Source organism: Amblyomma mixtum, chromosome 6, assembly GCF_055824585.1.
Source record: "Amblyomma mixtum isolate Tamu chromosome 6, ASM5582458v1, whole genome shotgun sequence".
NCBI classification, from domain to species: Eukaryota; Metazoa; Arthropoda; class Arachnida; order Ixodida; family Ixodidae; genus Amblyomma; species Amblyomma mixtum.
Genome location: NC_143017.1, coordinates 7,751,936 through 7,778,401, shown reverse-complemented (window position 1 = coordinate 7,778,401; position 26,466 = coordinate 7,751,936). Strand labels below are relative to the sequence as shown.

General features: G+C 48.7%; 1 protein-coding gene and 1 pseudogene across 1 annotated transcript; one reads left to right on the top strand and one right to left on the bottom strand.

Moving 5' to 3' along the window:
• The first annotated feature begins 740 nt into the window (after positions 1–740).
• Positions 741–6,391, top strand: LOC149338151 (uncharacterized; annotated as a pseudogene).
• A 345-nt stretch (positions 6,392–6,736) lies between these two features.
• On the bottom strand, positions 6,737–10,895 carry LOC149338150 (uncharacterized). The gene is made up of 4 exons (XM_089547511.1): positions 9,241–10,895; positions 8,029–8,133; positions 7,477–7,562; positions 6,737–7,273 (listed from the first exon to the last, which is right to left on the bottom strand). Exons 1-4 carry the CDS (start codon positions 10,627–10,629, stop codon positions 6,751–6,753), a joined length of 2,103 nt encoding a protein of 700 aa, XP_089403637.1. The 5' UTR covers positions 10,630–10,895; the 3' UTR covers positions 6,737–6,750.
• Between the last annotated feature and the right edge of the window lie 15,571 nt (positions 10,896–26,466).

The following is a 26,466-nucleotide window of genomic DNA, read 5'->3' as shown; positions in this document are numbered from 1 at the left end:
GGAGGTCGTGGGTTCGGATCCCACCGGCAGCAGTGGTTGTTTTTTCTTCTGCTTTTGTAATCAATTAGCTTTAAGCGATGACATGTTCAGTAATATTCTAAATTGATCAACACCACAAAATAAACAAATAAATTAAAAAAAATCCCCTGTGCCCCTTGGTTTCTGTGGCTGTTGGCTTCTTTCATATATATATATATATATATATATATATATAGCGAAGTATACGCTTCGTTAAAGGAAACAAATTTATTCAACTCGACGTTTCGATCGGAAGACCGATCTTCTTCAGGAGATGAAGAAGATCGGTCTTCCGATCGAAACGTCGAGTTGAATAAATTTGTTTCCTTTAACGATGCGTATACTTCGCGATATATTCTTATAAGCAGTCTAGTACTTCACGCTTTCGCAACCTATATATATATATATATATATATATATATCAAAAATTATTTGCAAGCATCCGAGGCGAGCGGACGCGTGTCACATGCGCTCCGCAGTTTTTGGGCTTTTTGACCCGTTCAACCCGACTGGACCACCAAAATTTTGGCTGGGGTCGACACCGGAAGTGAAGAGGACGACGAGGATTCCAAATTCAAGCCGGTGACTCCTATATTTTGGATTTTGTCGGCATTTGAATTTTCCATGTGGCCGACCTGGCGTTAAGCCTCACGAGGCTTAGCAAGAGAGCGGTGCTCCGCGGCCTCCCCGGCCTCGGCCCGAGGTAAAGAAGACCCGGAGCGATGTCCCGAGCAAGCGACCCCAGCTACGACCGACCCTCAGCGACAGGCCCGACAAGATTTTCGGCCGACTCGCAAGAAATCATGGAGTGCGCCGTCGCCCTCCCTCTGCTGAAGAGGGAAACTAAGATCCGCAGTTCCGGAGGCAAGAACTGCGCGCTGTTCGAAAAGCTCAAGGCCTCCGTTTTCCCCACGCAACGGTCTTCAGGTCATCGTCGACGGACTGCCGGTACATGCGCTTATCGACACGGGTGCCTCAGTATCAGTGATTCACGAAAAACTCTGCCGCCGCTTGCGCAAAGTCACGACGCCATTTACGGGTCTCTCGCTCCGCACCGCTAGTGAACAGTGCATTGCCCCTCTCGCCTCGTGCACAGCGCGAGTCATCATTGACGATATATTGTATTCAGTCGAATTGTTGGTGCTGTCCTCATGCTCACATGACATAATTCTCGGGTGGGACTTTCTGTCACACAACAACGCCGTCATCGATTGCGCCCGCGCTGAAGTTGACTTTTCCCCTTTGTTTGACGAGCTTACTACTGAAACCTCTGCCCCCTTGCCACTCAAGGTCACTATCGCTGAAGATGTTGAAGTAGCGCCGGGAGCATCTGCCCTTGTTTCCCTGTCGTGCCGTGCCGCGTCGGATGACACCGTTTTATTTACGCCGTCTGCTTCCTTTGTACGCCGGAAGAACCTGCCGCTACCTTCTGCTGTCCTCGATGTTCGGCGGGGTGTCACGAAGATGCTGCTCTACAATCCATCCTCGTGTGCCCTTACCCTGCTACCTGGTGAGTCCCCTGGCTGCATTCAACCTGTCTGCCAGGCAGGGGCCTATTATTTTTATTTCCTTTTCGGTTGCCCCAACCTATTCAATGTCTGCCTTCTCTCTGCCCTTAATGTCCACGAGGCAGCCAGCGGTCCCTCTCTAAACGCCATGCATTCCGAGCTCGCTACTGAACCTGAGCCTGACGAACTTTTCCGCGCCGCCATCGACGATACTCTTCCGTCCACCTACCGTCAGCAGCTTTCAGCCCTTCTCCACACTTTCCGCTTCGCTTTCGATGCAGCCCATCAGCCTTTAGGCCATACATCAACCCTGGCTCATCGCATTGAGACCGGCTCCCACCCGCCTTTTCGGCAGCGCCCCTATCGCGTGTCTGCGGCTGAGCGTCAAGTGATAAGTGAGCACGTTGAAGACATGCTGCACCGTGGCGTCATCCGTCCCTCTCACAGCCCTTGGTCTTCTCCGGTGGTGCTGGTCAAGAAGAAAGACGGTTCTATCAGATTTTGTGTCGATTACCGGCGACTGAACAAAATTACCCACAAAGACAATTATGCGCTTCCCCGCATCGATGACGCTCTTGACTGTCTCCAAGGCGCCGAATACTTCTCCTCTCTTGACTTGCGTTCGGGCTACTGGCAGGTCCCGATGGCTGCCGCTGACCGTGAGAAGACCGCATTCGTTACCCCCGACGGCCTTTACGAGTTCACCGTTATGCCATTCGGCCTGTGCAACGCGCCAGCTACATTCGAAAGAATGATGGATAACGTCTTACGGAAGCTGAAGTGGCATACGTGCCTCTGTTACTTGGACGATATCGTTGTCTTTTCGGTAGATTTTTCCACTCACCTCACGCGCCTGCAGCAGGTTCTGACTTGCCTCACCGACGCCGGCCTACAGCTTAATCTGAAGAAGTGCCACTTCGGCGCCCGGCAGCTAACCATCTTGGGTCACATTGTATCTAAGGAAGGCGTTCTCCCCGACCCGGCCAAACTTCGCGCTGTTGCGGAGTTTCCCAAGCCGACAACAATGAAGCAGCTTCGGAGCTTTATCGGTCTGTGCTCCTATTTTCGGCGCTTCGTCCGCAATTTTGCGTCGATCATTGCGCCACTCACGAAACTGCTTGGAACAGACAACCACCTGTCCGCTTGGTCCCCCGAATGCGAAGACGCGTTCACCACACTGCGCCGTCTTCTTACCTCGCCGCCCATACTTCGCCACTACGATCCGAGAGCCCCTACCGAGGTGCATACTGATGCAAGTGGCGTCGGCCTCGGAGCTGTCCTGACTCAGCGGAAAGATGGTTATGAGGAATACGTCGTGGCGTATGCGAGTCGGGTGCTCAGCAAGGCTGAATGCAACTATTCCGTTACGGAGAAGGAATGTTTAGCGATCGTCTGGGCACTCGTGAAATTTCGACCCTATCTGTACGGCCGCCAGTTTGATGTCGTCACGGACCATCACGCGCTTTGCTGGTTGTCGTCTCTTAAAGACCCGGCCGGCCGCCTCGCCAGGTGGGCTCTCCGCCTTCAGGAGTTCGACATCCGCGTTGTATATCGCTCTGGCCGTAGGCACATGGACGCCGACGCTCTATCTCGATCTCCTCTGCCCACCGCCGCTGCATGCTCATCCGTGCCTGAACCCGTCCTCTCGCCTCTTACCGCCTCTGATATGCTTGCGGAACAGCGCAAAGACCCGTGGCTTGCGTCGATCATCGACGTCGTGACTAACGCTCACACTGCTGTGCCTTCGCGCACTCTACGCCGCCAGGCACCACATTTTGCGTTCCGTGATGGCCTGCTCTACCGCCGTAACTACACGCAAGATGGTCGACGGTGGCTCCTCGCGATACCTCGCCATTTACGTTCTGAGATCTGTGCCTCGTTTCACGCTGACCCACAATGTGCCCACGCCGGTGTGTTGAAGACGTTTCAAAGAATATCTCAGCGTTATTATTGGCGGGGCATGTACGGGTACATTCGCCAATACGTCCGCTCCTGCATCGCCTGTCAGCGACGCAAGTCTCCCGCGCCACGTACGAGCGGCCCCTTGCAGCCATTGCCATGCCCGGCTCGCCCATTCGATCGTGTTGGCGTCGACCTCTACGGCCCGCTGCCCTACACGTTATCTGGGAACCGCTGGATAATTGTTGGCGTCGACCACCTAACCCGATATGCAGAGACCGCCGCACTACCCGCTGCCACTGCTCGTGACGTTGCCCACTTCCTGCTGCACAATTTTGTTCTCCGCCATGGTGCGCCGCGCGAGTTGCTCAGTGATCGAGGCCGTGTCTTTCTTTCGGACGTGGTGGAAGCCCTCCTCAGAGAGTGTCGCATCATTCATCGGACCACCACTGCCTACCACCCTCAAACTAACGGGCTGACTGAGCGCTTTAATCGCACTCTCGGCGATATGCTCACCATGTACGTCTCGTCAGATCAGTCTAACTGGGACTCTGTGCTGCCTTTTGTGACGTACGCATACAATACCGCCACCCAGTCAACCACCGGATTTTCCCCTTTCTACCTGTTGTATGGCCGTGAGCCGTCCTCCACAATGGACACGGTTTTGCCGTACACTCCGGACGCCTCCGAATGCACGCCCCTTTCCGAACTCGCCAAGCACGCCGAGGAATGTCGCCAACTGGCCCGTTCTTTCACCTCGGACTCCCAAGGTCGCCGAAAGCATGAACACGATGCACATCAAACCGCGCACGCTTTCTCTCCAGGTTCATTAGTTTGGCTTTGGGTCCCCTCCACTACACCAGGACAGTCTTCGAAATTTCGCAGAGAACATCATGGCCCTTACCGCGTCGTCGAATCAACATCCCCTGTTAATTATATTACGAGAGGTACGGGGATCGATACCCCGCACCTCCACCAAATGAAAGGGGGTTCGCGTACTAGTGACCTCAGCTATACAGTTCACCAAACAGCTGAGCGGACGGCAGCAAAATCACAGTCAGTCTACACAGCCAGAGAGCTGGAGCCGCGCGCACCGGCACACTTCGTCGTCAACTTCTTCGTCTGCCATCGAGGCAACCTGAGGCGCATTCATAATAGTTCAGGCGCGTTAATTGTAATTCACTACAGGAGGAAGACCTCCAGGACACCACCGAAGCGACTCCCGAGCAACAGGTCCGAGGCGGACCAGCGGCGGCGGGCAGCCAAGCCCTAGGAAGCAGCACCCCATCGACGCAACGCTCACAAGTAATCAACAATGGCGGAACCGACGCAGATTGGGAAATCGCCATGTCGAGAAGGCAGAAGAGACGCCAATGCAGCGATAACAAGCAGCAAGTTTTCGCGGGAACGAGCCTAGGGAACGGGCGTTCGCTAGGCGCGGCGAAGGTCACAGATGGAGCACCAGCTGCGCCGGAGAGGAAAGAGGGAGTAGGAGCGCCTAGGCGGAGACTGCCGCCGCTCCCCAGAGACGACCTTAAAATAGTCCTTCGCCCGAGGGGACTCGCTGTTAAAAATCTGCAGACGCACCAAGTGGCGCGGGCGGTAGTCGCGGCTACCGAACAAGGATGTAAGGCGGAGGACCTCATCATCCGACTGCGCAACGGATCGAACATCATCATCAGCACCACCAACGAAGAAGCGGCCCAGAAGATTAGGCGCATCATGCAGCTGAGCTTCGGGGGCAAGAGCTACGCCGTCAGCGCACACGTGGCAGCACCGGAAGGAACACTGCGCGGGGTCGTCCACGGCGTGGACCCGGGAACCTCACCGGAAGAACTCAAGACCAACCTCAGAGTCCGCTCGCAAGGCGTGAAGATCCTGGCAGCCAGAATGCTCGGGAAATTCAGCACGGCCGTCATCACCTTCGACGGCCCCATTCTCCCGAAGCAGGTGCTGTACTACGGCGGGGAGATGTGGTGCTACCCGTGCCGGCCCACGAGGCAGGTGTGCTACGCCTGCGGCCAACATGGGCACCGAATGGACGTCTGCCCGAACCCGGACACCAGGACCTGCAGGCAGTGCGGATGCCAGAATCCGGCGGCAGGGCACCAATGCACACCCAAGTGCCTGCTGTGTGGCGGCGATCACGCGGTGGGCACGAGAGACTGCAAACAACGCCTCAAGTCAGCGAGCGAGCTGCGGTGGGGACTCCAGCAGCAGGAGCGGCGTAGCCGAGGCCGCAGCCGGGGAAGAAGACCAAGATGGTTCCGGGACGAGAGCCAGGACCCGGGCCGGAGCAGCCGCGGCAGCAGCCGGAGCCAGAGCCGAGGGTCCAACCGGGACGGGTCCTACCCACCCCTGGGCAACGCCGGCAGGCAACAGCCGCAGCAAAAGCAGCAGCCGTGCCAACAGAAGAAGAAGAGCGGCGGAGGTGTTAAGGTGAGCTGGGGAGACGGCCCTCCCAAATCACTTTTTGCTCCGCACTCTAACACTAACAACATACAAACCACACAAGACAAACAACTATTAGAAGAGATTACGAGCCTCAGGCGCGAACTAGAGCAAAGTCGCGAGGAAGCGAGGAAACTAAAGAAACAACTAAATGACATTATCAGAGAGAAACAAGAAATGAGAGCGGTTTATTCGCCGGCTAGAACGCCGACTCCACCACCTCAGGCGATGGACATGGCGCAACAAAACCACGAAGGGAGAAACCCCATTGATGATATAAAACCCTCATAATGGCTCTGCAGGGACAGATGCAGCAAATGCAAAGTGAACTGCAACAGACACAACAAAAGTTTGCCTTGCAAGAACAGAACTTTAGAACCTATGTTAAAAACCAGACCACGCAAAGAACCACCAACGACGCCAGAGACAGACTATTCAACGAACGCAGGTTCGGCGCAGAGACCCCCAACACAAACAACAATAACAAAACATGGCAGAATGCCACCAACAACTAGAACTTTGGCAATGGAACTTCAGGGGGTACAAGCGTAAGCAAGGCCTCCTGCAGCAATTCATATACACCAGAGGAACCCCACCGGATGTAATTATGTTACAAGAAACAAATTCCAAAAGCACCTGTATCGTAAATCTATACTGCCTGTTTCGTCTCGTTGTCCAGTGAAGTGACGCATGCCAGTGTGAAGGGAACAATGCCGTGCTGTTTATTCAGCGAGCATATTTAAAGAGAAATAGTGGCAAGGGGGTTAAGAAAGAGGGGACACAATATCAAGTCAGGGCGAGGGCACAGCGCTATCTTGCGCACGCAGGTTGCGATACGATACATCCTCCTCCCTCACAGTTTTTCGCAGCACATTTAACGCTGGTGGCTGATTTGCTTGAAGTTCTCGTCGTAATGAAGGCGGTCAAGCGGCTTTCTCACACGTGCGGACCGGCGGGGTTGCTGGGGCGCCGGACTGGTGTCTCTGGTCGGCATAACCGGAGCCGCTGGTGCCGGTGGTAGGGTTGACGACTCTTCCCGGGCTAAAATGCTGTCATCGCTAGATTCATCGCTGTCTGAGGCCTCAGTGTCAAACTTCTCCTTTGTTGCCAGTAAATGTTGTCGATTGCGCCGCAACGTCTTGCCATCATTGGTTTGCACGTAGTAGGAGCGAGGAGCTGCCGCTGCAGTTACCTTGGCCTTGCGATCCCACGTTGTCCCCTTAATGCGCACGACGTCGTCTTTTTGAAGTGGGGCCAGGCATCGGGTGGCGTGACTCGCCTGCTCATGTTTCTTGACCCGTGTAACAGCCTGACGTCGAAAGTCTGGCAAAGTCGTGCGCAGGGTCCTCCCTTGGAGCAGTTCGCCGGGCGACCGGCCGTCTTCCAATGGGCTTGATCTGTAATTGAGCATACCAAGCCAAAAGTTTTCATTCGCCTCTGTGGTTTTCTTGAGGATACGCTTTACTACTTGCACTCCCTTTTCGGCCAGCCCATTGGACCGAGGAAACATCGGGCTTGACGTAACATGTTTGAAGTCGTACAGCTCAGCGAAAAGAGCGAACTCATGGCTGGAGAACTGTGGGCCATTATCTGTGCATACCTCCATCGGGATTCCGAATCGTGAAAACATGGCCCCAAGTTTTTCGATGACGCCGGATGCCGTTTGGTCGCAGAGCTCCTCGACATCTGGAAAATTCGACATGGCATCGTAAGCAATGAGGTAGTATTTTCCGCCATATTGAAATATGTCGACACCAACGCGGTACCAGGCTTGGGTTGGAGTGGCGCGGAGCATCAGTGGCTCTGATGGTTGGTTATAAGCATAGTTTCTGCAGGTTGAACAACCCTCAATCATCGATGCAACGTCACTGTTGATGTTTGGCCAGTACACCAGCTGCCTTGCCCTTGCTCTGCACTTCGCAATGCCAAGATGCCCAGCATGAATGCGTTTCAATGTCTCGGCCCGCATGCTTCGAGGTATAACGAGCTTCGTTCCTTTAAACAGTATTCCACCCACTACTGAAAGTTCAGCAGCCACAGATTTGAGCGGACCTTCAACCGTGACCCCGTCTGCGAGGTTCTGCATCACCACTTTGAGATAGGTATCAGCTCCCGTCTCACGCGCAAGTAGTGCAGCTGTTCTGTCACTCACCAGTGCAGACAAAATGCTGATGGCATGGACTTCAACATCTTCTGTCTCCGAGTGGCTGATGTCAGCAGGACCCGCCGACCTTGAGAGCATGTCTGCCAACTGCATCTGTTTACCCGGAACAAATGTTAGAGCGTAATCATATTTCAACAGTCTCAGGAAAAACCGCTGCAATCTCGGCGGCATGTCTGCTATGGCCTTTTTTGATATATTTATTAGCGGCTGATGGTCACTTTCAAGCAAGACTGGGCGACCGTATGTGAAGTGGTCAAACTTCTCACAGCCAAATACGAGAGCCATCGCTTCTTTTTCGATCTGTGAATAGCGCTGTTCACACTCTGTCAGTGTTTTCGACGCGTAAGCGACTGGCCTCCAATTTACGCCGTGCCGCTGTAGCAGAGCTGAACCGATGCCGTTCTGTGACGCGTCTGACGTCACTTTTGTTTCTTTCTGTGGGTCAAAAATTGCGAGTAATGGTGCCTTGGTGAGCGCGTCGCATATATCTTTCCACTCTCTTTCGTGATTGGCCGTCCATTCGAATAAAACATTTTTCTTTAGAAGAGAGCGGAGAATTGGTGTTCGCAGAGCTAGGGATGGCAAGTACTTGCTGAAGTAATTTACCACCCCGAGCAACCTGTGTACTGCCTGTTTGTTTTGTGGTTTTGGCATGTTCCTTACGCTTTCGACCAGGGCCGGACTAGGGCTTATTCCTTCGCTGCTGATCACGTCGCCTAAAAATGCTATTTTTTCGGCGCCAAACTCGCATTTTGCAACATTGAATGTCAGGCCTGCAGCTTCAGCTGCTTTTAGTGCACATCTTAGTCGTTCATCGTGCTCTTCTCTGGTAGTGCCCCAAATGAGAACGTCATCCACGTACACCCGTACTCCAGGAACACCGTCAAAGACTTCATTCAGCGCCTTTTGAAACACCTCGCTGGCGGACGCGAGCCCGAAAGGAAGCCGGAGAAAGCAGTACCGGCCGAAGGGCGTTGCGAACGTACAAAGTTTCGACGACCGCTCCTCAAGCGGGATCTGGTGAAAGCCCGCATTTGCGTCTAGACGAGAAAAGAACTTAGCTCCCGCTAACTCCGCCTCGATATCTTCCCGACGCGGCATCTGGTAGTGCTCTCTTTTCAGGCTGTCGTTGATCCTTCTCGGATCCATGCACACCCTCATTTTTCCGTCTTTCTTGCGTGTAATGACTAGTGGGCTTACCCAGTCGGTTGGGTCGCTGACCTTTCTGATGATTCCTTCTTTCTCCATTCGCTGTAGCTCAGTACGCAATGGCTCCTGTAAGGCAATGGGCACCCTCCGAGCAGCTTGAACGACGGGCACAGCGTCCTTGCGCAGCAGTATCCTGTATTCACGTTGTAAGCACCCAGTTCCTTGAAAGAGCCCAGGGTACTCCCTAGCCACTTCATGAGAAGAGGTCGAGGTGACGGTGTCCACTGTGCGGCGAAGTAGACCTAGCAGCTCGCTGGCTTGAAGTCCCAAGATGGCCTGGTGGTTTTTCTTGACTATGAAGAATTCAGTGCAAATTTTTCGTTCACCTACTTGCACCGGCGCTGAGCACGTGCCGCAGTGTTTGATGATACCACCTCCGTACGACCGCAGAACGGCACCACTGGGCTTCAGTGCACCTGCATTTAACGTCCGAAAGAGTGACATAGGTACAAGATTCGCCTGGGAGCCAGTGTCGACCTTGAACGTCACCTCCTTGCCGCCAAATTTGGCCTTCACACACCAGTCGCGGTTGCTTATGACACTGCCAATGGCTATGTCCAGAACGTCAAAATCGTCAACTTCGTGCTGTACTTCTTGAACGTGGGCATTCGCTCTGCAGCACGATGCGAAGTGGTTGGGCCTGCTGCACGAATAGCAAGTCTTGCCATAGGCAGGGCACTGTCGTGGGGCGTGAGTGCGGTCGCATCGACTGCACCTGGAAACTCGCCTCGAGAGCTGTTGTAGCTTCACTCCGGTTCTACTCGAAGAGACAGCGTTGATCTCGGACAGTTTCTTTGTTCGACTCCAGAACTCGTTCTGACGTGCTGATGTTTCTGCCGCCTTGCACAAATCTACGGCTTTTCCCAGAGTTAGCTTCTTTTCCCGCAGCATTTTTTCTCGCAGTTTTGGAGAGTTCGTGCCGAATACAATTTGGTCGCGAACCATATCGTCTGCACTTGTCCCAAAGTTGCAATTCATGGCCTGCTTTTTTAGGTCGCGAAGGAACTGTTCGAATGGCTCTGCTTTGCCTTGGATCCGTGAACGAAACACATACCGTTCGTGTACTTCGTTCTGTTGCTCGACGCAGTATTCCTCGAACTTCGCAATGACGGTGGCGTAGTCTTCTCTGTCTTCCCCGTCGGCAAACAAAAAATTATTGAACACTTCAATTGCATCCTCACCGGCCACGCTAAGGAAGAGTGCAGTTTTTGCTGCTTCTGATGCTGGCTTGCTGGCAGTGGTTTTTTCTGCTTCTGATGCTGGCTTGCTGGAACTGGACGTTGCTTGCAAAAAGAGTTCAAATTTCTGTTTGAACAACTTCCAACTTCGACCGCCGTCTCCTGTTAGACGCAGTGGTTCTGGCGGCCTTAGGCGCTCCATTTCTTGCTTCCAGCAGCACGCCGCCGGCAGCCGTTCCAGGTCCTAGGTGCAGGGGCGTTCCTTAGGCCGAGCCTTATCCCACTTCTGACACCATGTTTCGTCTCGTTGTCCAGTGAAGTGACGCATGCCAGTGTGAAGGGAACAATGCCGTGCTGTTTATTCAGCGAGCATATTTAAAGAGAAATAGTGGCAAGGGGGTTAAGAAAGAGGGGACACAATATCAAGTCAGGGCGAGGGCACAGCGCTATCTTGCGCACGCAGGTTGCGATACGATACACTGCCCATCCAAGCAAACAAATGGGAACTTTATTAGGCTCTTTGCGGAGGCGAAAAAGTTGGCGGGACAAAACACCTTAATCATAGCGGGCGACTTTAACGCCAAGAGTCCGAGATGGGGCTATAACAGAGAGGACAAAAAGGGGCGCGGCGTCTGCACGGCGGCAGAGAACGTAGGATGCGAGCTGCTAACCGACGAGAATCAACCGACCAGGCAGGGGAACAGCGTCAGTGCAGACACGAGTCTCGACCTAACCTTCATAAGGGGCGCCAAACAAGCGGAGTGGGAAAACCTACTCGACAACCTTGGAAGCGACCACCATATAATAAGGATCTGCACGGTGGCGGACAACGTCAGGAGGAAGATTGGCACGGCTCGGTTGACGGACTGGGACGCCTTCAGAGCGCACTGCAAGCAGCTCGAGGGCGACATCGGTTCTGCGGAAGTGTGGAGCCAACAACTCAGACGAATCCAAGACCTATACACGAAAGAAGTAGACAGAACGGAACAAACGCCGGAGGTGGACAAGCGGCTCCTCAACCTATGGGAGGCGCGACGCCGGCTCACCAAGCGGTGGAAGAGACAAAAACTCAACAGGAAGCTAAAAAGGAAAATTGCCGATATAACTAAGGAAACGGAGCAGTACGCGACGCAGCTGGCCAGGCAGGGGTCGCAGCAATTCAGCAACTCGCTGAACGGCACCCTCAGCACAGCCAGAACGTGGCAGATCCTCAAGGCCCTCATGGAGCCGAGCAAAAACAAATCCCAAGGCAGCAAGTCGATACAGAGGCTGGTGCACCAATACAAAGGCACGGACGAACAACTACTCGAAGAGGTCCGGATCAAGTGCTACGGCAAAGATCAGGTCGAGAGCTACCGAGAAGAATACCATGGCGAGGAGAACCCGGCCATGGACCGACCCATCACGAGAGAGGAGGTCGTCGAGGCGATAAGATCGGCCACGAAGAACACGGCGGCGAAGGCGGACAATATCCGGAACTCGCTAATAAGGAACCTCAGTGACGAGGCGATAGATCAGCTTACGACCTACCTCAACAAGCCCTGGCAAGAGGGAAGAGTGCAGGCGGAGTGGAAACACGCCGTCGTCGTGATGATTCCAAAGCCAGGCAAGAAGCTCCAGAACGAGAACCTCAGGCCGATATCTCTAACGTCGTGCCTGGGCAAGCTGTACGAGAAAGTGATCTCGAAGAGAATCCAGTCGCACCTGGAAAACGAACAATGGTACCCGGACAGCATGTACGGGTTCAGAGCCAACCTCTCTACGCAAGACGTGCTGCTCCAACTCAAGGTGGAAGTGCTCGAGGCGATGCCGAAGGACGGCGAAAACGTCGTCATGGCCCTCGACATAAAGGGGGCTTTCGACAACGTAAGCCACGCGGCCATCATGGAGGGCATCAACAACACCAACTGCTGGAAGAAAACGCACGATTACGTCAGAGCCTTCCTGAGCGACAGAACGGCGACCGTGGGGCTGGGCGAGCTGAGAAGCGATGTCTTCCCCACGCCGTGCAAAGGCACACCCCAAGGATCCGTCATATCGCCCGTCCTCTTCAACGTGGCAATGGTTGTACTTTCAAGACGGCTCAAGGAGATCTAGGGCATCCAACACGCGATGTACGCCGACGAAATCACAATATTGGCCACCCAAGGATCACTCCGGGAGAAGCAAGAAAAACTACAGGAAGCGGCAACTTGCGTAGAAACTTTCACCAGAGAGAGGCGCCTAAGTATGCTCGACGGAGAAGTCGGAACTCCTCAGAGTCGGCAAGCATCCCACCCAAGTGACATTGGAGGTCGTTCTCGAGGGACAGAACATCCCGGAAAAGAACATGATAAGGATCCTGGGCATGTGGTTGCAAGGAAGCCGGAAATGCAGCCACACCATCAGCCTGCTGAGTAAGGCGGCAGAGCAGGTGGGCCGTATGATCAACAGTCTCTCCCAAAAGAGATATGGAATGAGAGAAGACAGTCTGAAGCTAGTTAACAGCCTAATTGTCAGCCGAGTCACGTACTCCCTGCCGTACCACGCGACGACCAAGGCGGAAAGAGAGCATGCCGACGTCATTCTCAGGAAGGCGTACAGGGCTGCTCTGCACCTACCCAAGTACACGTCGAACGAAAAGTTGCTCCAGCTAGGCATCAGCAACACCTTCAGCGAGCTCGCCGGAGCTCTGCTGGGAACGCAAACCACGCCACGAGGCTCAGAGGCACCCCCACGGGATAAGCGCTCCTAAGAAGGTTGGGTCGGGACACGAGCGGACTGGTAGACAGATACGCGGACGTACCGGACCACCTTAGGAAAACCATTAACGTGGGACCATTGCCGGACCACCATTACCGGACCACCATTGCCGAAAAACATTGCCGAAAAACATGGACCCAATCTTCACGAAAACAGACGAAAAGCGAGGGCCGAGTACGTGGAGAGAACGCTAGCCCCAGTTAGACAACACCGTATACACGGACGCTGCCGTATATCCGCGCGAGAGAGAACACGTAGCCGCGACGGTAGTGGTAAACAAGGAAGGAAACATGATCACGTGCGCCACGGCTAAGGTCGCCGGCACAGCGGAGGCCGAAGAGATTGCCGTTGCGCTGGCGGCAGCAGAAGGCTACAGAACGGGCCGATCTCTCAACATACTGACGGACTCGAAGGAGACGTGTAGGAACTACACGATAGGCAGGATCAGCAGAACAGCCCTTAAAATACTCAGCGGGGTAACCTCCGCCGAGGAGAAACCCAGGCATAACCTAATCTGGATCCCGGGCCACGCGGGCATAGTGGGGAACGAAAGGGCCGACAGCCTAGCTCGAGGTAACGCATTACGAGCAGGACAGTCAAATGCTCCAGAGCTCCGCCTACAGGCTTGCGAGGGGGGATACGCAGAGACCTTGCACTTGCATAGGGGAGCTAGAATTAGATAGCCACCACCACACAAAGCCCTAACAAAGGAGGAAGCGACCGGCTGGCGCAGATTACAGACCAACTCCTTTCCTAACCTACACATACTTAATAAGATGTTCCCGACACAATACAGAGACACCTGCCCTTGTGCGATGCCACACCTACACTTTATCATATGACGTGGGAATGGGAATGCAACAAAGCATTCCACCAACACGAACACCCGAGTGCGGAGCAATGGGAGAGTCGGCTCACCAGCGGCGAGCTCGCGACCCAAAGGGCCTTAGTGCAGCACGCGACTGATGCAGCACGACTCAGTGAAGCCTTGGAATAGGGGCCCACCCTTGCTGACGAGAAGCCTCAAGTCGCTAGCGCCAGAGATGGCGATGGAGACTTCACAACCGCGAATCCCTTGAAAGATACAATAAAAATTTCACTCACTCTTGGCAGCTGATTGATTAATATAAGATAAAGTCACCAGAACTTCAATGGTTGTGTAAGGATTCTCCTTTTTTGTGTAATGAGTGGTGGTGTAAGGATTCATTAGTCATTAGAAACTTTTTTTTCCTTATGACCTATCTTGTACAGTGTTGTGCTGCTACAACCCTTCTCTGAGTGGAATTTTTCATATTCTTGTGTAGCAGCATTTCTTTTTTTTGACATTCCTGTGGACCCCTATGCCTAGAGATTTCTCCTGAAATGTTTCTTTCTCGCTATGCGGCTGCCAGGTGCTTCGCGCGTGTCGCCACAATGCGTCTTGGGTGTCATTTTGTAACATCTTGTGCAGTAAAGTTTTTTTTTGTCTCAACCCTGTGGCAGCTGTGCGCTGTAGAGGTTCGCGCTTGTCATCGACTTTTCTGTCGTTACCTGCTTCCGAACACCTGCCGCCGTTTCAAGTTGTAAATTTTCGTTTTAACCTCTCCCCTCACCACTGTTTGTGTTTTTGTTTTGAAACTTTTTTCTGTGCCTCGCGGAAGCTATAAAAGCTGCTTGTTTCAAACACTGTAATACACTCGAAAAAGGCTTGTCCTCCAGCCGAAACGTCGTGAATTAAATCTTGTTATGTTTTTCAAGTTCTGGTGACGTTATCTTATATATATATATATATATATATATATATATATATATATATATATATATATATATATATATATATATATATATATTTACAGATACCTTACAGGCCTCCTGGGAGGCATTCTGTAAGGGGGGAGCAAAAAATATGTACACCAGTAGCTAGAAAAAAACAAAAAGGCGCAGAAACAAACATTGTTACGTTCTAAAAGCTGATTACAAATTATCACGACTATAAAAAATACATGCAGAAAAACATTGGATAAAAAAAATCAGAATGTAATTAAGACATAATAGTACCGGGAAAAACAGAACTGGAGCAAATACACAGGAAGGCAAATGGGCTGATAAACAGGGTGTGACAAAAAAAAAGGTATGACTCGGGCAAAGAAGAAAACGTGCTAAGTGTTATCAATATAATGTTTGACCAGATGATTATGAAACGCGCCGAGGTTGCGCTGCGATGCGATGCAGTTTGGAAGATCATTCCATAGACATAGCACTTGGGAGCGGAGAAAAGTTAAAGGCGTGAGTATACTGCCATAAATGCGTGTGTAGTTCAGGTTATTGTGCGATCTGGTTGATGAATAAGAGGATCGTTGCAGGTGCGATAAAGGGGACCGAGTGGCATGGATTAATTTGTGCAATAGAGATAAAAGGGCTATGTCTCGACGAGTTCTTAATGGAAGGAGAGAAAGTTCCAGCTTTATTGGGGTAATACTTGATTGAAAAGTATAATTTCGTGAAATAAATCGACTAGCCCTATTTTGGATTGCTTCTAGCATGTCAATTAGGTACTTCTGGTGAGGAGACCAAATGGACGACGCATACTCGAGCTGAGATCTAACAAAAGTTAAATAGGCGTGATTACGCACATTAGCTGTAGTGCTTTGTAAGTTGCGGCGCAGGAAACCTAATGATCGTGAGGCATTGGCAGCAATGGTGGTTATGTGAGCAGTCCACGAAAGGTTTGGTGAGAAATGAACACCTAAGTATGTGTATTGAGTAGCCCGACCCAATATGCTGTTATTGATGTGGTAAGGGAAGTCAAAGTTTGCTGATTTTCGAGAAAAAGAGATTATTTTACACTTTCAAACTTTAGGGTCATTAGCCATGTACTACACCAATCATGAATTAAATACCGGTCACGTTGAAGTGAAATGTGTTCGTCAGTACTCTTTATGGATCGGTATACAATACAATCGTCAGCAAATATTCGTATGCGGGATGAAATGTTGCACGGCAGGTCATTTATGTAAATTAAGAAAAGTAAGGGACACCTGACGTAACATCAGAAAGAGGAGAAAAGTGATTATTAATGATCGTGAACTGTTGCCGATTCGAAAGAAAATTACGGAGCCATGACAAAGTTAGAGCATCTAGTTTGAGCGCCGAAAGCTTAGATATTAGGAGACAGTGATCTACACGATCAAATGCTTTTGCGAAGTCGAGGAATTTACAATCAGACTGTAAGTTGTTATTCATGTTGTTGTTCATGTATATATATATATATATATATATATATATATATATATATATATATATATATATATATATAAGGGATAACAAAATCTTCAAGGCAACTGATTAAAAATATAATAAGTTGGGGAAGTCACATTGAAAAACTTAACGGATTTATTCAACGTTTCGACCAGGGACTGGTCTTTTTCAAGAATGATCATACAGTGCATGGTAGGGTCTTCTTATAGCAGTGAACATAGCACACACAGGGCTTGAAAAAGAAAAATGAGAAAAAATCAAAGGGGAAAGAGGAAGACAGCCGAGACACGAAACCCAAACGTCAGGGTGCGCCAGCAAAGGCGCCGCCGTGAAAGAGGTGAAAGAGGGTAGTGGGCCTGGGCGGGCACGCGACTAGTTAAGGGGAAAAAAAAAGCGTGGGGGTGGTTAACAAAAGAAGGCAAGTGCCTGCCAATTGTGTGCGTAAGTATCGCCTCTAGCCACCTCTGTGCGGCCCCGCGCGACTCCAGAAGAAAGCACGAGAACGCACAGGTTGCGGTTGAGCTAAGTGTCTCCACGGGTGGCACGCGGACCCCCAAAACCAGATGAGGTTGCATATGAAGACCATATGGAAAGCTCCTTCTTTACAGGAGTAGAAAAAAAGAATAAGTAAAGACAAAAAAGTCAAAAAATGGCCCTGCGATGGCCGAAGGAAACAAAACCACATGGGGGTCGCACGTGAGAACCACATGGATAGGCTCCTTCTTTACAGGAGTGGGAAAAAAAAGTATAAATAAAGACAGAAAATGGCACTGCGATGGCCGAAAGGAACAAAAACACACACACGCAGAGGCGACATGAATACACAGAATATACACAAAATTGTGTCACTTTTGTAGCATTCTTTAGCAGAGGATATGTGGGGAAATGCGTAAAAGCCCACAAATTAAATTAAAGGCAGCGCCAGAGTGTTAGAAGGTGTACCAAAAAGGCAAATTTCATTACAGGAAACACCGCTTAGGAATAACACAACAACAATATTAGAATAAATACAAATGGCACGCGAGATAATAGAGGCGCCCAAAATAATAGAGTTCAAGAGTGTGAAAAATTGTCCCAAGAAACAAAGTTTACCCAAACGCCGTGATCAGCACCAACAAAATGATAATAATGCGGTGAATATACATGAGAGACGAGCGTCACAGAATTCGTGCTTAACCACAACAAAAATAATGTCAGTACCTCGACTAGAAATGAAAGTGTTAAATACATAACAAATCGTTATGCAACTGTCATCATAGTAGATTTAAGAAACAATATTTTCGATGCAAAAGAGTTCACAAGGAAAAGAAAAACAAACAAACAAAACATTGCAGGAAGATTTAGCCAGAAAGGCAGGAGAGTTTGCCAGGGCTTTCATTAATTCCAGCAGACAAGGTGTTAAATTTAAATATTAGATAGGATTCACAGGCTTCCCTGTCGTAATGTGTCTGGAAGCCAGATTGGAGTATGGTGGCCTTGAAGTTTCCAAATGAATGGCCTTTTGTCGTTACGTGTCTTGAAAGAGGCAGATCTGGCAGTGATCTTATGTGTGCTCTGTGGTTATTTATTCTCAATCGGAAAGGAGTTTCAGTTTGCCCGATATACTGAGCACGGCACACACCGCACTCGAGGAGGTAGACTACGTTGCTGGTGTCACAGTTGAAATCTCCTCGAATTTTGAATGAGAAAGACGACGCTGTGCTGCGAGCTTCTGTGACCTTATTCATCATTGGACAAAGTTTACTGCGCGGTTTATTGCAAGGTGTGCACCCTGAGACCTCACCGTTGTCTAGTTTCGAGGAGGTTACGGCATCTTTGATATTTCTTGCCCTCCGATATACGACACGGGGTGGTTCGGGAAGCAAGCGCTTCATTTTGTCGCTCTGAAGGAGAATGTTGTGATGCTTTCTGAGAATAGCGTTAACATTCGGTGCTGTTGGAGAGTATGTTAATATCAGATTAGTTGGGTAGTTCGTCTGCGCAGTCTTGGTGTTATTTAGCATTGTACGGCGGTCTTGTACTGCAGCTTTTTCCAAGGCATCGTCGATGATAGGCTTCGGGTAGCGCTGTCGGACCAAATCCTTGCGGAGTATCTCACAGTTAGAAGCGAAGTCCTCTTCACGGGAGCAAATGCGTTTAAATCTGAGAGCCTGGCTATATGGTATTCCTTTCTTGCAATGATTTACGTGGCTACTTTTAAAATGCAAGTATTGGTGCCTGTCCGTTGGCTTCCTAAACACGGAGGTGACAAGCTTGTTTTGCGAGATCTGAAGTTTGACATCCAGAAAGCTGATCGTAGTGGTTGAGTAGGTGTGGGAAAAAGAGATGCTTCTGTGAGCATTATTAAAGTTAGCGATGAATTTGAGTAGCTCTTCTTCACCATGGCACCATATAAGAAATATGTCATCTATAAACCTTCTATAAAAAAGGGGTCTTAAGAGACAGCTCTCTAGGTATTCAGTTTCCAGAATGCCCATAAATATATTGGCATAATTAGGACCAACTTTTGTCCCCATTGATGTGCCACTAATTTGCACATAGTGGTCGCCATCAAATTCAAAGTTATTCATTTCCAGAACCAAATGCAGAAGTGTTTCGAGGGTCGTGCCATCCACTGGTCTTTCCAGCTCTGAACCTCTGTAAGCTTTAGCGACCGCCCTGATCCCATCCGAGTGGGGTATGTTGGTGTATAGGGACGCGACATCGAGGGTAACGAGTATGCTGTTTTCTGGAATAAACAGATCAATTATGTCAGAAAGAAAATGAGTTGTGTCTTTGACAAACGAAGGAAAAGTTGGTGGTATGTCTCTGATTAAGCTGTCGACAAAACTGGAAATTTTTTCTGACGCGGTTCCTATTCCGGAAATAATTGGTCGTCCTGGATTATTTTCCTTATGCATTTTTGGCAGAAGGTAGAACCTACCGGGGATGGGAGACAACGGAAGCAAAGACTTGGCGATTTTATCAGTTATTTTGTTCTCCTTTACGAGGTCTTCTAGAGTGGTTTGGACCAGATGTTTGAAATGTGAAGTTGGGTCGGAAGCTACAGGTTTGTAAAAAGATTTGTTGCCCAGCTGCCGCTCTGCCTCATTCTTGTAGTCTGTGGTATTCATGACGACAATTGCACCACCTTTGTCTGCGGGCTTTATAATTATGTCGGACCGTGTGGCGAGAGACTTCAAGGCAATTTGTTCCTTGTGTGAAAGATTTTTTCGGCAATATGAGCGCCTTTTATATTCGGACAGTATATCACTGTGCACGGTCTTTATGTAGAGATCGAGACATTTTTCGCGCTGTGGAGGTGGAGTCCAGTGCATAGTTGATGGAAGAGATGGCCCAGCGTCTTTGTTTTGAGACTTATTATCATAGTACTCTAAGAGCCTAAGGCGACGGGCAAAATTATCTAAGTCTTTGTAAAACTGGAGCTCATTTAAGTTTCCGCTGGCAGGGCAAAAGCTCAGGCCTTTCGATAGGATGCTCCGCTCTTCGTTGGATAGGTCTGAATCTGATAGATTAACTATAGAGACACCTTTCCATGCTTGTTCACCATCAGAACTATGTTCACTGTTAGCAGGATCTTCGGCTATTTTTATTATTTCTCGACTCTCGGTAGGAACAGCAATACCGTCGCGGCTGAGTTTGTTTTGTTTTTTGGCAAATAATAGGCCACTTTTTTCGGCTTTGAAGTCTTCCAAAGTGCGCAGCTCGTTGTCTGTCAGAAAATTACATTCAAAAAATTCTTTTTCTTGTTGCAGCAAACGATTAAGGCAAGATTCATCATGTTCAATCACGACAGTCAAAAGCCCAATAGATGCGTCATTCAAAATCTCCCTCCATTTTGCCACGTGGCTTGGTGACAGTTCTGACACGGCTGGTTTCACATATATCCTTAAACCCTTTGGTACAACATTATGTCTCTTGTAAGAAGTTAAAGTGCTAACGTGGTGCTGATATCTTATTCTTTTTTCAACAATTTTGCGACCCTTTAAAAACGTTCTAGAAAGTTCAGAGCTGGAAAGTTCACCTGGGAGCACACAATGGCGTCAGTTTGCAGCACCCTGGCGGGTAACGTCCGAGTATGACCTGCTACGCAGGTCGTAGCGGCGCTCCGCTGCTGGCGGCGGCGGAGGGGGAACGTCCGGAGTCGGGCATCTTGGCGTCGTATTGCTCGATGGTTCGCACGAAGCGTGGTCCAGCCACCGTGCCTGGCTCCGTGCCGAGTCTCGTAGGATTATGTGCTGCAGATGGCCCGCAATTAGGGCGACGCCTTCAAAACTCGGATGAAGGCCGTCCGCAGCAAGAACCCGGCCGGTCGGAATCCATTGGAGCCCATGGTCGATATAGAAGACCCCGCTCGTGCGACAGCAGTACTTGCGCAGGAGGTCGTTGAACCTGCAGGCCTCCCGGTTGCACCGCTCCACGAAACGCCGGTTACGACCACCCGTGCGGCGATTTGGAGCTCGAGGGAGCACCAAGGTTGCATAAATTTTGCTCACGGTCGGCCGCTTTTCCTTGATTGTGCTGATCAGCTGCCGGTACCGCTGGAATGTAGTTTTTGCTGGCTGCTTCGAAATGTCGTTGGTGCCGACATGCAGTACCACTGTTGTGGCAGTGCGAGGGACGAAGTCCAGGAGGTGCATTGCGTCTTCGACAGTGGCTCCATTCTGGGAAATAAAGGCGGGAGTCCCGTTCCGCCCAGGATGAAAGTGATTACGGAGGTGCTTGATCTGGGAATCGCCGATTATTATTGTAGCCGTTGAGGTGCTTGGGAACTTCCAGGTGATGTTTTTCGCCGTTAACGCTATTCTCAGAAAGCATCACAACATTCTCCTTCAGAGCGACAAAATGAAGCGCTTGCTTCCCGAACCACCCCGTGTCGTATATCGGAGGGCAAGAAATATCAAAGATGCCGTAACCTCCTCGAAACTAGACAACGGTGAAGTCTCAGGGTGCACACCTTGCAATAAACCGCGCAGTAAACTTTGTCCAATGATGAATAAGGTCACAGAAGCTCGCAGCACAGCGTCGTCTTTCTCATTCAAAATTCGAGGAGATTTCAACTGTGACACCAGCAACGTAGTCTACCTCCTCGAGTGCGGTGTGTGCCGTGCTCAGTATATCGGGCAAACTGAAACTCCTTTCCGATTGAGAATAAATAACCACAGAGCACACATAAGATCACTGCCAGATCTGCCTCTTTCAAGACACGTAACGACAAAAGGCCATTCATTTGGAAACTTCAAGGCCACCATACTCCAATCTGGCTTCCAGACACATTACGACAGGGAAGCCTGTGAATCCTATCTAATATTTAAATTTAACACCTTGTCTGCTGGAATTAATGAAAGCCCTGGCAAACTCTCCTGCCTTTCTGGCTAAATCTTCCTGCAATGTTTTGTTTGTTTGTTTTTCTTTTCCTTGTGAACTCTTTTGCATCGAAAATATTGTTTCTTAAATCTACTATGATGACAGTTGCATAACGATTTGTTATGTATTTAACACTTTCATTTCTAGTCCAGGTACTGACATTATTTTTGTTGTGGTTAAGCACGAATTCTGTGACGCTCGTCTCTCATGTATATTCACCGCATTATTATCATTTTGTTGGTGCTGATCACGGCGTTTGGGTAAACTTTGTTTCTTGGGACAATTTTTCACACTCTTGAACTCTATTATTTTGGGCGCCTCTATTATCTCGCGTGCCATTTGTATTTATTCTAATATTGTTGTTGTGTTATTCCTAAGCGGTGTTTCCTGTAATGAAATTTGCCTTTTTGGTACACCTTCTAACACTCTGGCGCTGCCTTTAATTTAATTTGTGGGCTTTTACGCATTTCCCCACATATCCTCTGCTAAAGAATGCTACAAAAGTGACACAATTTTGTGTATATTCTGTGTATTCATGTCGCCTCTGCGTGTGTGTGTTTTTGTTCCTTTCGGCCATCGCAGTGCCATTTTCTGTCTTTATTTATACTTTTTTTCCCACTCCTGTAAAGAAGGAGCCTATCCATGTGGTTCTCACGTGCGACCCCCATGTGGTTTTGTTTCCTTCGGCCATCGCAGGGCATTTTTTGACTTTTTTGTCTTTACTTATTCTTTTTTTCTACTCCTGTAAAGAAGGAGCTTTCCATATGGTCTTCATATGCAACCTCATCTGGTTTTGGGGGTCCGCGTGCCACCCGTGGAGACACTTAGCTCAACCGCAACCTGTGCGTTCTCGTGCTTTCTTCTGGAGTCGGGCGGGGCCGCACAGAGGTGGCTAGAGGCGATACTTACGCACACAATTGGCAGGCACTTGCCTTCTTTTGTTAACCACCCCCACGCTTTTTTTTTCCCCTTAACTAGTCGCGTGCCCGCCCAGGCCCACCACCCTCTTTCACCTCTTTCACGGCGGCGCCTTTGCTGGCGCACCTTGACGTTTGGGTTTCGTGTCTCGGCTGTCTTCCTCTTTCCCCTTTGATTTTTTCTCATTTTTCTTTTTCAAGCCCTGTGTGTGCTATGTTCACTGCTATAAGAAGACCCTACCATGCACTGTATGATCATTCTTGAAAAAGACCAGTCCCTGGTCGAAACGTTGAATAAATCTGTTAAGTTTTTCAATGTGACTTCCCCAACTTATTATATATATATATATATATATATATATATATATATATATACATATAGCCTGCAACCACAGGGGTGCAAACTGCTCTGTTTACGATGGTATAAGTTTAGTCTCTGCAAAGTAACTTTGCCCTCCAGTACTTGGCACACGTTTGATTGCCTGCTAAAGGTGCAAACTTGCACCTTTCATGTAAAGATATGTTGTTGTTCATGTGTATATATATATATATATATATATATATAAATATATACATATAAATATAAATATATATATATACCAGGCAGCACAAACCGTTGGCCCAATATTGTGAGTCTGTTGGCTATGTGTGGCCCTATACAGGGCCAATGTTGCCTTCATTGTCCCGATATTGGCACTGCCACAATGTGCCATTTCCAACACTGGCCTTACTTGTCCGATGTTTTCCCCATATTGGCAATACCGCGTAGTTACACCTCCAAGAACGGCACTACTTGTCCGATGTTTTCCCCATATTGGCAATTCCACTTAGTTACACCTCCAACGATGGCCCTAAATTTATTTATTTATTTATTTATTACAGATACCTGCAGCGCCCAAGGGCATTATTGCAGGGGGGAAACAATAAATTCTGCTCATTTGGCCGAAAGATACACGTAATAAGAGAAATATAATCACACAACTAATAGATGAGGAAAAACATGCACTGAAGACAACCACGCTCCACAAATAAAATAACACTAATGAAATGAAAAAGACACGCGCAAGACAACTGCGCGCCACGTCACAGATCAGATAAAAATGCGCGGAATTGACCTTCCGTGCAGCACTCAGTGACGCCGGCTGGTAGCCTGTTCCACTCATTGATCGTCCGTGGAAAGAACGAGGTTTTATAAACATCTGTGCGGCACTTAATCTCTCGGATCTTCCAGTGATGATCAACTCGTCTAGAAAAAAAAATGAGGTTGAAGCAGATACCGGTCTTTGTCAATGTTCAGCTTACCAAAATAGATGCGTTGCATGATTTGTAATCTCAAATGTTTCCTACGGTTAGCTAAAGATCCCCAGCCAAGGTGGTTTTTAAGAGACGTGACACTAATTGAGAAGCTGTAATTACTGGACACAAATCTCGCAGCATTATTTTGGACGCGCTCGAGCATATCACATAAGTAAGCAAACTGGTTGTCCCATACAGGACAGGCGTATTCAAGAATTGGTCGGATGTAACTGAAATACAGGAGTTGTTTGACATTAGACGGTGCTTTATTGAAATTTCTTTTTAAGAAATTAAGCATTCTGCAGGCTTTGAATGTAGTGTACTCAACTTGCCTCGTCCATGTTAGGTTAGATGAAAAATAAACGCCGAGGTACTTGTATTCAAGTACTTTTTGCAAGGGAACATTATGTAGTGAGTAATTTGTTTGTAATGGGGAACGCTTTCGAGTGAAAGAGACAAATTGGCATTTTGTGGCATTCAAAGACATTTGCCGTTTTGAGCACCAGGACTGGACGGAATCCAAGTTTCGCTGTAGTTTTAACGCATCAGAGGAATTTTCCACAACGGTGTAAACGACACAATCGTCAGCATAGAGCCGAACTTTGCTGGTAAGATCCAAAACAATATCATTTATATAAATCAGAAAAAGAAGGGCTCTAAGAACAGACCCCTGCGGTACACCTGAGGAAACGTTTACATAACCTGAGTGCGAACCATTAATCAAAACACGCTGCATGCGGCCCTCAAGATACGAATGAAGCCAATCGATGACACTGGGGTGCAGACCAAGACAACTTAACTTATGTAACAATAGTAAATGAGGTACAGAGTCGAAGGCTTTCTTAAAATCTAGAAATACGCAATCTATTTGAGAGCCACGGTCAAAGGAAGAAACCAGATCATTACTAAACTCAAGCAACTGAGTAGTACAGGAAAAACCTGACCTAAAGCCATGCTGAACTTCTGTAAAATACCCATGAGTGTCAAGGTGTTTTATGACTGCGCTACATATTATGTGCTCCAACGTTTTACAGCACACACTCGTTAAAGAAATCGGTCGGTAATTAACAACAGAGCTTTTTGAACCACTCTTATGCACTGGTACCACATTGGCATTTTTCCAGTCATTTGGCAGAGACGCCGACTTAAGTGATGATCGGAACAAGATGACTAAGTAGTAAGATATTTCATTCGCGCAAGACTTAAAAACAAAGTTAGGAACACCATCAGGACCACCGGCAGAAGATGAATTGACATCACTAAGCAATTTTGACACACCTTGGTGAGTAAAAACAAATTCAGACATGGTTTCAGTGACAGATTCACGAGTTAACGGAAGTTCTCCGATGTAGTACATTGGCACAAAAGATGACTGAAAAAAAGCATTAAAGCAGCATGCTTTATCACCATCATTAGTAATAACTTCACCATCATGGTCTAAATTCGGTATTCCGACTTGTTCACGTCCATTGTGTTTCAAAAACGTCCACAATTCCTTAGGGTTATTACGCAGTTTTGATCCCAAGTCATTTAAAAAGCTATCCTTAAGAGCTTTAATTTCAGTTTTTAGTGTACTGCCAAGAGCCCGAATCGACTGCAATACTGCAGGGCACCGATTTTTTTTGTATGATTCTAGAAGGCGATGTTTTTTCCTGATAAGCTGTCTGGTTTGCCGTGTGATCCACGGTTTTTCGCGGCGGCGCTTTCCGGAAAGGCTTTTAGATGGGATATATTGATCAATTAGGCATTCCAGCTTATTCTTGAATACTTCCCAAAGGGAACTACAGTCTAAATTCTGGTTAAGATCAATAAATTCAGGAAGGAAAGACGCAAGTTCGTTCCTCATTGACGTATAGTCTCCCTTATTAAAAAAGAAAACCTTTCGTGATCGACTTTTTGAAATTAAATAAGGAAAATGCCTAACATTAGCGACAACACAACTGTGGTCGCTTATTCCCGGTATGACCACAGTGTCACGCACTACTGAAGGCCGGTTGCAGAACAGTAAATCTAACACTGAAGATGAGTGCTCAGTTTCTCGTGTGGGTTCAGAGACGTACTGATATAGGTCATTAGTAGTAATTAATTCATAAAAGGATGAAGATAATGAAGAATGATTCGCACGAAGAGGTTTGTAGTCTACCCATTTGAAATCAGGCATGTTAAAGTCCCCACCAAAAAGAAAGTCATTTTTTAAGCTGAGTAGAAATTCAGACAACGAACTGAAAGCGTCAGGGTTGGTAGCGGAAGGAGGATGGTAGACAGAGCCAATAGCCAAATTCTTTCCATTGTTTAGGCGAAGATTACACCATACAGACTCGCAACCACCTAGAGGCGCTGTTATTAATGAAGAGCTAAAACATTGGTCAATAAGTAAGAACACCCCCCCACCATGAAAGTGTCGATCACTACGGTACGCGTCATAACCGGTGGGAAATACTTCAGAGCTGAGAACGGAATTATCCAGCCATGATTCAGTG

What these genes read in the sequence shown, in the direction of transcription:
- LOC149338150 (XM_089547511.1), bottom strand. Translation starts at nt 10,629, where the DNA reads ATGGAGCGCCTAAGGCCGCCAGAACCACTGCGTCTAACAGGAGACGGC. An exon ending in TCAGCGACCCAACCGACTGG is followed by an intron (nt 8,134 to 9,240) that starts GTAAGCCCACTA and finishes CCGGGTAAACAG; the next exon opens with ATGCAGTTGGCAGACATGCT. An exon ending in GATTCGGAATCCCGATGGAG is followed by an intron (nt 7,274 to 7,476) that starts GTATGCACAGAT and finishes GCTCAATTACAG; the next exon opens with ATCAAGCCCATTGGAAGACG.